At 43.2% G+C, this 12742-nt stretch overlaps 1 protein-coding gene and 1 long non-coding RNA gene across 2 annotated transcripts; both read left to right on the top strand.

Moving 5' to 3' along the window:
- The first annotated feature begins 79 nt into the window (after positions 1–79).
- LOC129580991 (uncharacterized) lies at positions 80–1888 on the top strand. The gene is made up of 3 exons (XR_008689414.1): positions 80–373; positions 433–536; positions 731–1888. It is a non-coding gene; the product is annotated as an uncharacterized LOC129580991 (long non-coding RNA).
- An 8713-nt stretch (positions 1889–10601) lies between these two features.
- On the top strand, positions 10602–11852 carry LOC129581482 (uncharacterized). The gene is made up of 2 exons (XM_055472593.1): positions 10602–11178; positions 11554–11852. Exons 1-2 carry the CDS (start codon positions 10602–10604, stop codon positions 11850–11852), a joined length of 876 nt encoding a protein of 291 aa, XP_055328568.1.
- Positions 11853–12742: the final 890 nt, after the last annotated feature.

The following is a 12742-nucleotide window of genomic DNA, read 5'->3' as shown; positions in this document are numbered from 1 at the left end:
TTGTGAATATTTGCCAAACATAAACTGATGCTTCCGAGTTTCGCTATTAACAGCCCTTACTTATCAAGGGCGGCAGTGACCTAGGGCTGCTCTCATAAACTGTAGAGTATCATAGTTAAGGATAAATCGAAGTAGCTGGCAATTATTTCACTACAGTATTATTCTTTATCATTTATCAAAATGATTTTACGTGCGTGCTGACTGCTGATGTCTTGTCTGCATGGTCGTACCTTTCATCTATCGTAACGGCCCAACGCGTATTCCACGTGCTCTAATTTGATCGATACTCGTAGTTTATATTATACTCAGCAACAATTTGAATGCATATTCTCAGCCATTCATAAATTCAAGGTGTTTGATTAAAAGAGCCCAAGTAAGGAAACTTGTGCATAATATAAAATTATCAATAATTATACTTAGTTTTATTATTAGGAATAGTTTGAAATCGGAATATTTTTGGATCTCGTTATCATCTCCTTACAGCCTAAGTTGGTACTGGATCACGCCTAGTGGTCGCAATACAACTTCGTGCTTAGGTGATTTATTTGCATAACGTAAACAATGGATGCTGTTAAACCCACTGCACAACATTTTTGGGGAATTACCCCAAAAAGCATGGAGTCCCAGGATTGGGAATACAAGCGTTATGATATACTACACGTATATAAACAGCCAGGAGATGAATAATTTTTTTCTGGACAGTTTTAATTCTGACATCATACTGTTAAAGGAACCGGAAGGGTAGCAGAATATACTGAAAGCACTAGAGGGGAAGCTTATGGATTTAAACAAGTTGGATGGAGAGAAAAGCGCCTCCGCATGCAGTGTATCGCCGCTAAACAGATGCCGGCTTGCATTGGTCCAAGACATGTATAATGTTGCTAAACGGTTGTCGGAGATAACATCGGAGCACATTTTAAAGGATTTTACACAGATTTGTTTTAAACCGACTATGGAGCCTGTCATTTTTACTGAAAGCGAAGGTAAGCTGTTCATCCGACAAACATTCATTCTAAGCTGGAATACCTCAGCATCTTTGAGCTACCGATCGCATCAAGTTTACGGCAGCAGCGGATCGGATAAGAAGTTACTATTCACAACTTCACAAAAATGTTTGTTTGGTTCTGAAAGCTCTGTACGGTTGTGAACAAGTCGGATGAATGTATCATTTATCTCAGGTAATATTTCTGACATAATAACGACCACAGAGTTCCATGTGCAGATGGTGCCGGCATTCACCAAACAGATATTGAGTGGACTGTGTATGATACACGAGCACGGTATCGTACACAGGCATATCCGGTGTTCCAATATCCTGGTGCAACAGCGTCGAACAGGAGGAGCTAAAAGAATCACACCGAAAATCACCCACTTTAAAAAATCGTCAATTGATTGGATACCAAAGTTTGAACACCATAATATAGAATTTGCTGTCACCGTTCTTGTTTAGAGTGGGTCATGTTTGGTTAACTCAGATCGAGTTTGGGCAACCGAAACTGGATTTGCTAAACAATGCCCACAGACGTGTTTAATTCTCCAAGTGCTCTTCCCAAACGAACAAGACTGAACTAACTTTATTTTCTCTTGTCGCTGCTAAATGTTTTGGTATGTGGATCGGCGACAAGGCAATTAATGCCGTGCTGTCATCCGTTGGAAGGATTCGGAATCTGCTATCATCCTGTGGGATTTATGAATGTACCTTTGATGATGCACTTTCAGGATTGTTAACTTACCTGCTCCGGCAGATTTTCGCGTGCCGCTTGTTGACTTCTTTGCACTGGATGTGTGTGCTTACTGTTTTACTTTTTCAGTAAAAAATTTTTGCGTTTTTTTAGCTGATTTCCATTTTTTAATCTTACATTGTAACCATTATGAATGGACATGTCGTTTACTGGGAACTGTTGTGTAAAAAACTCGATGTGCATGGGGGTCTTGGGGAAAAATTTGTGGACCTGTAAAAAATATAGTGGATGTCAACGGCTGAGGCAAGAAATCCCTGTACTTGCGGACGTCAGCTGACTGCAGTTAGACATTGCGGCTGCACGTGGTGCTTATGCACCGCGCCGGATTTATATCGTCTCTCATTTGTCTGTGGACACTTATTGTGGTTGTGCTGCGTTTTACGCTTGCTTCTCACCGACTATTTAAAGGACTCTTACAGTACGGTTATCTCATAGCGCATGCACATTATGAGGTAGCAAAACGTTAGTAGGAAGATTGTATTAATTTTGTCGTGGTTTCTATATCGGTGACCCATATCGTAGATATGGGGAATCAGAACCACGAAAAATTAACAATCGCAGATGTTTCATACGCTTACGCATAACTGACTTAAACGGTAATGTTCACTTCCGTTTGGTCATAATCTGATGCTGTGTTGCCGTCTGTAATCTTCTAAATGCGTTAACTGCGGAGTTTCCGTTGGCCGTTTTACTGCCAATAACCCGATTGGCTGAAGTTCCGCGGTAAAGTACGCCTGATGCCGTTGTGAAGCCACACGTACAAGGAATCGAAGGATGGCCCTTTCCTGTGAGTAAAAAAGACAAAATAATTAAACTGCTCAATTTATGCACGGGCTGTTTGCACGCCACCTGCCAACAAACGATTTCGTGTATTCTTAACGCAACATTTGCAAAAGAATACAACGCATAAAACTGTGGCGTGACGCGCCGTACTATAGAGTTTGGCTTAGCCTATGAATTTGTATTATCCGTTGATTTGTTGCGAGTTAAATACAGTGAAACTCCTCTTAACATTCACCTTCCTTAATCCTTTTACTGCATGCATGAGGCTGGGAACCAAACCATCCGGTAGACTGTAAAACAGGGGCAGTTCTCTGTATACCATTCACCCCTTTACAGCTATAACATACACCTCTATGGAACCGGTAACAGTTTACCAGCTCATTCAACCCCAGCGTAACATACGGTTGGCGAAAAAAAACCATTTCATTACGAGGAGGAATAGTGTTGAATCGGTAGCGAATTTATTCCTACAGGTAAACTGAACACTCAATTCACTAAAGGTTGATTGAGCCGCCAACCGTGGTTGGTTGCACTAACTAACAGCTGCGTAATCGTAAACTATGATTATTATCTGCTACTGCCATCGTACCGCCAAACGGTTTGGCGGTTACGCATGCTGGTTAGGGCAACCATCCACGGTTGGCGGCTGAATCAACCTCCGATGCACTAGGTGTTCAGTTTAAATGCAGGCTGTAAATTCGCTACCGACTCAACACCAATCCGAAATCCTCCTCGTATACATCTTCAACTATTACTGAATTGCTTTTTTTATAATTAGCAGACACAGCACAAATTGCGTGGTATAAATCGGCAACAAATCCAAAGACACGCTTTTAGGACTCGGCTCGGCTTGCTATTTTCTGGCCTGGGAATACATTTCTGACGGAATTACAGTACATTAATTACAAACGCTAAACAAACAAATATAGTGTTTTAGGATTGCCATCGGTTAAAGAATTTCAGTTCTTTCTTCAAATTTCTTGATAACAACTGCAGAAACGGAACACTACATGGACGGATTTCTTTATTAATTGTGTATTTTGTGAACGACTTCCGCCTTTTAAATTTTTATCGTCAGAACAGGCACAACTTAGCAGAGCCAGGAGTAATACTCGAATCACGTACGTAAGTAAGACACGTAGCGTTAATATCGTCGGGAAAACGCTTCGAATTGCCGGTTGGAGAAAAAACATTTGCTGGATATGCAGATCAATAAATTCAGCATACAGCACAACAGTCTTTTGTTAGGGTTGTAAAAACGAAATGTTTACAATGTCAGATCGAGTTCGGCATATCCTCCCAGCATCCTCTGCGCCATCATTTCGAATTGAATCAGAATCGACGAACTAAAAATTTGTTGTCACCGTTCTTGTTTGCTGTGGACCGGGTATGGTTGCAGTAAGTGCGATTGAGTTCGGGCACCTAAACAGAGTTTGCGTAACTCCAGTTATGTGATCTGTTTGTGTATCGAAGGTAACAGGTTTTCCCACTGACGTGTTTGAATCTCTCAGGACTGTTCCCGACTGAACAGCATTGCACCCACTTTTTTCACGTGGTGCTGCTGTTAGTCTCGTATAAGGGAGCGGCGACAGGGCTACCGCAGACTTACTGGCTGCTATCCGTTGGCAATATACTCAGAATCGGCTAATAACGTGGGATGTGCGCATTTCTGGTTTTACCTTTATTGAACCTTCGCGATAACGTTTGCATACCTGTAACCAATGTTAGGGGATGTAAAGGAAGATCCAAGCAGTCCTATATTATAATTTATAACGACAGCTCATGATATATTACGCCGACGAAGCAACCGTATTACGCTTGCTACACCGGCGTTATATATTTTCAGGCACGGATTACCAATCCCTGACTGCTGCTACTGTTATATCGATCAAGCCGTATTTATGTCATTTGTATCGTAACCCGTATCGCAGCACATCTGATCCCAGTTATCCTCCTTTTCACGGATATTAGTGTTGACTGTTTTTGATTGCCAAACATTTTCAATATGTGGCTTTAAAACGCCAGCCTGGTGTGGCGGGTTGCAAGCCTGGAAATGCCTTGAATGGAAAACAAGCACATGCGGCGCATATACTTACGGGTTTTTCCATGCAATTCGTGCCCCTCCACAGAGAGTCAACTGGGGCCCAGTTAGCGATGAATGGTAATGCTAGCGTGTACTGGTTTCCGTTTTGTGCCGAAATTAAAACGGCATGAATTTTGTGACCGCTAGTATAATAATTTCGGTGGCGATCGGGCATTTTCGAAAATTAATGAACATCTCTGCAATTCGCTCCGGAGTGGCTTGGTGACTTCTTGTTATGGTGCAAATAAAGATTAGTTCCGCATCGATGAGGAATCCATTTATGGCGGTCATACTTATCACGGTCCGACGTCGGACCGTGATAAGTATTGCCGCCATGGGTGAAATCTGAACACATCGCGCTTTTTCTTTTGTTGCAGCAGCCTATTTATGCACGCCAAACGTTTTTCAACATTTGCGACGGCAGCGTTGGCATTTTTTACTGGGTGTTAATATAATTTTAGTAGCGTTTCGTGCACATCGGCCAAATTACGATAACAGTCCCTAGTACCACAAGCATCCAAAAAAAACATCACCAACTTACCAGATCGCAGCTCCACATATTGTAAGCTGGTGCAGGCCATTATCGAAGCGATTTCCGGTTTTCTTCGTGTTACTGACAGACTGTTCAGTGCTTAGTCTCACTTAATAACTTTTCTCCCGCACTCATTCTTTTAACCTACCGGTCTGCAGACGTAAGGGACAACCGCTTTGCCGACTTACGACTTTGTGCTTCCAGGTGCTGTTTTTTTAAATTTGTACAATAATTCCATAATGGGCTTCTTATCTGTACAGTGCAATACATCTTACGCCAGTGACGGTGTGATTTAGCGGAATCAGAATCAGAGTTTAAACTCAGACCAGAATGCTACCTGCGGTTATTGATTGTTTCCTTCCGCAGAGAACAGATCTATTGACCCGCGAAACCAAGTTTTCGTCGCGTATCAGTATTGATACATTTTTACTCCAGTTTGCACGGTGTCGTGTCCGCTCGGCCACAAGAGTACTGCCATCCGGCATTTCAGTGCGCAGGGCTTTGTTGAAGAATCAGAAAAAAAGCTCATATACAAAATTTTGGCTAGTTTCCACAATTTGCTGAAAAGATTACGAAAATAGTATTTGCTAGCTTGCTGCTCGATTTCAATCGGGAAAATCGCTTTTCAGCAATATTTTCTGACAACAGCTGTACATCTTCCAGCTGCAAATCGCCCTTGCAACAATTCCAAGGTGTGAAGGCCCGCTACTTTCGGTCAGTCAAGCCAAATTAAACTGTTCTAAACCTTTCGCAACGGTTCCAGAAGCTTAACCAAAATATTTACACTTCCGAAGTCAGTGAAGTCACGTAAGTGGCCTGCGAAGTAATTAACATAATACCACTTTTACATTTCCTACTTTCAGGCGCTATTCGGTTTTCTAAGTTTATGTTGGTTAAAATATTTGAATTTATACACGTTCAAAAATTTTATATGGCTTATTATTTGTGAGTATTATAGTCAGAAAATTGGAAAACACGTACAAATCAGCTCAGCCTGCATTAATAGTCGAGCAACGCGCAAAGGAAATGTCGGTGTTTTCAGTTATTATAAAATTACGTTGTACCACAGGTGAAATAAAAAACAACACGCCCATATGAAATACATGTTGCGTTAATTTATTCGTTGCCAAAACGCTTCAAGAGTAGTGGGATATTCAAATCAATAAATTCTGCAAACAGCGCGCCCGTCTCTTGTCAGGAATGCAGAGACGCAATGTTGACAATGGCTAAATGGGTTTGGCATTTCCTCTAACCATCTGCCTGTCATCCGCTCGAACTTGATTAAGAATTTAAGGATCAAAACTGGCTGCCACGATCCTTGCCTGCCGTGCGCTGTAATTTGAAGGTTGCCCCCCGACGTGTTTCATTCTCTAATTACTCTTCATGAATCGATCATCACTGCACAAACTTTAGTTTCACCTACCGCTGATGCAGTTAGTTTCGTATGAGAAGAGGGCAGCAGGGCTACGTATTGGAGAATATGGGGCTACGTGTGGCTGTTATCCGTTTGAATATTCATTCTCACCTCTTGTTCTATGGGATGTGGTGTACACTGCTTAATGTACCTCTGAAAAACCTTTGGGAGAACATGTGTTTAGGCTTAATAAGAATTTTCGGCTTTTGAAGGCTCAGGCAAGCGATCCCTGTGATTGCTGTTGGAATCTGACGTTGCGTCTGTACATGATTTTAGATACCGCAGTCGGATTAAGGGTTTTTTTTCTTCTGTGCATAGTCATATTGGTTGTGCTGTGTAATACGCTCGATTCTCATCAACCATTTACCGCCCAATTAAATTACGACTATCTGATATCGTGCACACATATTTTGAGGTTGCACATAAGTAGAAACCACTATACCATAATTTTCGTTTCGGCTATTCTACCGGTGACCCATATTGCGGAAGTTGTATACGCGTACGTTTTTTATTAAGTATACGAGTTGCGGAGTTTCTATTAATTGCATTACTCCTAATGCGGTTTACTGAAATTCCGCAACAATGTACTCCCATTGTGATGCCGGAGGTATACAGAGCCGAGTGTTGTCCCTTTCGTGTGAATAAAACAGCGCAGAAAGCGTACCCCTGTACGCCTTTGCAATTATCTTGGTTGTATTTTTCGCAGGTTTCCGAAACTTCTCGGCTGGGAACGGCCATACGTGCGGGCGGGCGACGCCCATTTTAGCTTACCTGCAGCTATCGGTATATTGATCAAGCCGACTTTGTGTTACTTATATCCTAGCCGGTATCGGCTACTCGATTAAATTGTCCTCCATATCAAGAATATCGGATTTTATTGCTCATGCTTACAGAACATTTTTCTTCTTTCGTCAAAATATGTGTGGTGTCGGCTTGCAAGCCTGCAAACGCCTTGAATAGCAATACGCTTGTATCGCCATTCCGAACGTTCGCAGGCTTGTAAATGCAAAGCATGTAGTCGTTTGTCATCATGGCGTTTTCAGTGCGATAAGGCGCGGATGTATTGGTTTCCGGTTTGTGGCAAAATTATCGCATAACCAACCGCCGTTGATGTTATTATTTTGGTATGCAAACGGGCTCCCTTACCTCCAAGTTTCAACGGTTGGGAGCGCCAATCAACCCCGCAGTAGTTTGTGACCAACTCTTTTTTGTTTTCAGTTGTCATTAGCTGAGGGGAATCCTCAAAAAGTATCGAACGCTCCGTAGTACCATTGTACCACCGTTACTTAATGGAAGAATTCGGTTGTAAATTTTGGCAGCCATTCTTGCCCTGGCCCACTGACGATTAATTCATAATTGGTCCGTAGTACTGAATAACCGTGACTGAATGGAATTTGCACCCACCACGCTTTTTCCCCGGCATCAGCTTCGATGGGCGCTCCAAACGTTGTACGATCATTTGCGACGGCCACGTGATCATTGGTTGCCGGATGTACCGTAGGTGAAATACTAAATTCCTTTTGTGCACACGGGCAAAATACGACTACAAATTTTAGCAACACGTCTTCGGAACAACGAGCCTGATAAAGAAATCGTCAAAGCAAGGCTGTTTTTTTCCTTGGCTTGGAGGTGAGCAATACTGGTGAGCAATACTGCATTGTTCGCAAGTATGCGCCATGACGTTAATAATTATGACAACGGCACATCAACTGGACATCTTTACTTCGGTTATTTGTATTCACAACCTACAGACGCTCCTCTCTGCCTTTAACCTAATCAGAACACGTGGCAAAGACATAGTCTTATTAGTCTCTTATCCTAACGCTTTATTTAGGTAAATTTTGTACAGATGTAGTATTGTCCTTATTCTAACACAAAATGCATCTTGCGTTGATTTCAGTCTCGACATTCTGTAACCGGTTTTTTATCTGTGCATCCGGTGCATTTATCTGCAGTACTTGCCATCTTCTGCATCTCCACACCATAATGAATGCCACGCCTCGATATTTTCACCGCTTATATTCCGCGGCACGCCAAGTTTACTACGGCACTGGTGCAGTTCGGCAACCATCAATGGTGGCTGGGACACGTTCAGGACATGACGGCGACCATTTCTTCGTTGACTTTCATGCCGACGCAATCAAAAGCGAGTGGATCACACGATCCACTTGCGCTGTCTGCGACCCACCCTTTTACGCTGCTGATCTCTTGCAGCGGACAACTACTGGTGGCTTGCGATCACGAATGTGGTCCCAGGTTGTTCCGCCTCACAACCATTATCCAGTGTGCTCCAGTTTTTTCTCCAGTAGAGCCCAATGAGCCATAACGTGCAAGTGAATAAATGTCAGCCTATGTGTCCCATTGTCAGACTGTGGGATTACACTACACCCCGTATCATTTCTTTTAGCAGTTATTAGAGTAGCAGTAGTTAATTTAGCATGATTATACTCTGGAAATTTAAGGGCTCTAGAATTTGATCTAGAATTTGATCTTTAGTTGTCTCGTTTGTGAATGCGCCAGTGAGCGTCGACGCGGTCGGATGCCTGGAATAGATTTAACGACATGCTGATGTTGCTTCAAATTTCAAGTATTCCCAGACAGTGAATTATTTTTCCTTTTGGCAATTTTGTGCACGAATTACGTACCTATCCATCGATGTTTAATTAGTTAAATGACAGTCCTATTGAAAAAACACATACCAGTGCCCAGTTAATGTACATAAAGAATGGTTCAATAAAATTAGTATTCTCTCTACATACAGTCAAACAAAAAAGGGTAGCACGACAACTCTACGACCTTCATTTCGCTGACCGACAATTTGATGACCGACTTGTTGCTGACTACCACAGCTTGCTGACCGACAAATCGCTGACCGACAGCTCGCTCTTCTACAAGCTGGCCGACCGACATCTTGCAGAAACTAGTTTGCTGAACGACAGCTTACTTGTCGGCCAGCGAAATGTCGGTAATCGACAACTCGCTGACCGACTACTTTTAGAAGACGAAAACTTGCTGACCGACAATTTGCTGACCAGTTCAACGCACATTAGCGATATTTACGCGAAACTAGTATCTTCGTTGGTTTCATAAAAAGGAAGCAATACTATGACAGTTATAACTGAAATACAACCTTTTGCCATTTATTACGCCGTATTAGGTTCACGAGTATGTTATTGTCGCAACCAATATTAATTATTCATTAATAACTGTTAAAAATGTTTTGATAATTATACCAGTTTCATAGGTTTCTAGGTTTTTTTAGGTTTCTTAGGTTTCTTAGGTTTCTTAGGTTTCTTAGGTTTCTTAGGTTTCTTAGGTTTCTTGGTTTCTTAGGTTTCTTATTTTTCTTAGGTTTCTTAGGTTTCTTAGGTTTCTTACGTTTTTCAGGTTTCTTAGGTTTCTTGGGTTTCTTAGGTTTCTTAGATTTTTTAGGTTTCTTAGGTTTCATAGATTTTTTAGGTTTCTTCGGTTTCTTGTGTTTCTTATGTTTCTTAATTTTCTTAGGTTTCTGAGGCTTTTTGGGTTTCATAGTTTTCTTCTGTTTCTTAAATTTTATATGAAATTTGCTCGTACGCGTATCGAGCAGAAAAAAGGAGATTTGGACGACTGGAATTGTCAGAATGCTGCATTAGCCGGCAGCTGTTAATAGCAGGAGAAGTGGTTGTGGTATCCGATCGTAATCACCGAAATTGAGTTTTACAAGGATTTAATGAGTAACAGACTAAATTTGTGGTCAGCGAGTTGTCGGTATTTCCATAAAACGTCGGTCAGTAAAATGTCGGTCAACAATTTAGTAAGTAAGCAAGCTGTCGGTAAACATTCTGTCAGTCAAGAAATTGTCGTCAGTTAATGAGTAAGATTCTCTCTAGGGAGAATCTGTTTATTATTGGCCTACACGGATAGCCACTCCTCCTCTCAGCCGGCCACCGGTCATCGGTGGCGCGTATATAAAGAGCGCAGCATACCGGCAACTTCCAGTTGCATGCAGCAGCAGCAAGCAGTTTTGAATATTTTCTAGTTCAGCAGTGTTTCTCTCATATTATCATTATGGCGGAAACTATTGAATCGCTCAAGACGCACTTCACCAAGGAAGGCCTTGTTGCTCGGCTGCAGCAAATGGGCATCCTCGACCTCAGTGGCACCAAGGAGGAGCTGGCGGAACGTGTCCTTCAAAATATGGCAGAACGGCAGCAATTCACCCAGGAGATGAGTGGGAAAGCCTTGCAGTCCCAACCGACCGGCACGCAATCCAAACCGGATGTCCCGTTTGCGGACAGTGGCCTCTCAGCGCAGACCGTGCAAGCATTGCAGCAGCAGGGATTCCAGTCAATGGAAGAGTTATCTTCCTTGTGGGAATCAGAAGCGGACATCAAGCAGTATGTCACCCATGGCCGGGACCAGTGCATCCTGCGCAAGAAACTCTTTTCAAAGGTCATCGTCATCGACGCAACGCCAGCAGCGCCACCGCAGCAGAAGGAAAGCGTGCTCAAGCGCTTGGGATACCAGACCGCGGCAAGACGCCTTGACCTTTCGGACGCAGACGGAGAAGATGATCCAGAAGAGTCACCTCGCCGCAAGCGACGCAGCAAGCCACGGCCTACCACTTCCGGCCATAGCGATTCGGGTGAGTCTGACGATAGTGGTGACGAGAAAAATTTACTGAAAAATCTTTCGGTCAGGGCACGAGATTTACCTAGAGCGCATGAATTGGTCTATCCGAGAGGGTGTAATAAAAAGAAGAAAAATTTGGAAGCAAAAGATTTGAGTTGTAATGAGTTATTTCTTGGTAACATGCGGGTAGCAGTGCAGTTGGCGCAGGACAAAACCGGCAAATACGCAGACACGTTGCATGAATTCCTGCAGTACATGGAGTTCTTGGCTGGCAGGCGATGCCGGTATGAGGATGAGGCGATTGTCTTGTTCGAGGATGAATTTCGCAGTTTCGCAGATATTTATAAATACTCGCTGGCAGACAAGCATGAGCAGTTTGCGATTGCAGATAATCGCTTAAATGCCGACACACGACGGCAGGACGCATATCGCCGGTTTAATCAACCGGCGCGGGCATTTCGCAACTCAACCGGATACGCAGTCACGCAGTCGCCGGGCGGTTACACCCACGCGCCCTTTCGTGTCCAGGCAGTATGCCTTGACTGGAACCGGAACAGCTGCCAGCGCAATAACTGCAAATACGACCATAATTGCGGATACTGCGGTGCAAAACAACACCGCGCTCCAAACTGCCCCGGCAACGGCGCCGGTGGCAGCCGCATCGGGAACAACAACGGCGGACGCTAAGAGCGGCAGCAGTGCAGTGGGCAGTTTAAAGGAAGTGGGCTGTAATATGCAATATCAAAATTCTTCTGTTAATTATACTAATAATACCAGTACACGGGGTAATATTTTGCAGTTTGTTATTGATAATGACCTTTTATTGCGAAGCAGTTTAACGCGATGTTTTTCGGTGTGGCTTGATGAATTTTTACATGATTCAGATGCAGTGTTTCTGTTAAGCGGCATCTCTGCCGGTTTCCCTATTGTTTCCGATATAAATGCAGTTTCGCAGTCCGAATGTCCTAATTATCGCAGCGCATTGAATTCTGACACGAAACCTCTACTTGATAAACTTTTCCGAGAAGAATTAAACGCAGGCAAAATTTCGCAACAACAAGTCAAACCGCTCAGAGTGCAAGCAATAGGCGCAGTAGCCAAATCTGGGTCAGCTGTCCCTCGTCCTATTACGGACTGTTCTCGTCCCTTCAGCAATGCATTGAATGACTACATTGAGCCAGACCATTTTCGATTTGAGACCATTGAGGACGTAATCTTACTCAGCAGTGCAGGCAGCTTCTTCGCGGTAGTTGATATTAAATCAGCTTACAGACATGTGCCAGTTTTGCCTTCTCACAGGCAGTTGCAGGGCTTCAAATGGGGATTTGGCAGTGACCCAGAAGTCTATTATGTAGATAATTTTCTTTGCTTTGGCCTGGCAAACGCACCTGCGATATTTCAGCGAATCTCAAGTGCGATCGCGAGAAAGTTGCGGCGGCTTGGTTACAAGTGTGTATGTTATTTGGACGATTTCTTGTTAATTGCGGATTCCTTCGAACAATGTGCGGCAGCGCAGCAGGCATTAATTGCTCTGTTGATACGGCTGGGCTTTGCAGTAAAATGGGAGAAAGTCGTCA

The sequence above is a fragment of the Paramacrobiotus metropolitanus genome, unplaced genomic scaffold (genome assembly GCF_019649055.1).
Source record: "Paramacrobiotus metropolitanus isolate TYO unplaced genomic scaffold, Prichtersi_v1.0 Parri_scaffold0000001, whole genome shotgun sequence".
NCBI lineage: Eukaryota > Metazoa > Tardigrada > Eutardigrada > Parachela > Macrobiotidae > Paramacrobiotus > Paramacrobiotus metropolitanus.
Note: the sequence above shows the minus strand (reverse complement) of the source record. Positions and strands in the feature narration are given on the sequence as shown.

Bases quoted from the DNA above. Each gene is read 5' to 3' on its own strand.
- LOC129581482 (XM_055472593.1), top strand. From the start codon at position 10,602: ATGGCGGAAACTATTGAATCGCTCAAGACGCACTTCACCAAGGAAGGC. The intron at 11,179-11,553 runs GTGAGTCTGACG...TTGCGATTGCAG, and splicing joins TTCCGGCCATAGCGATTCGG to ATAATCGCTTAAATGCCGAC.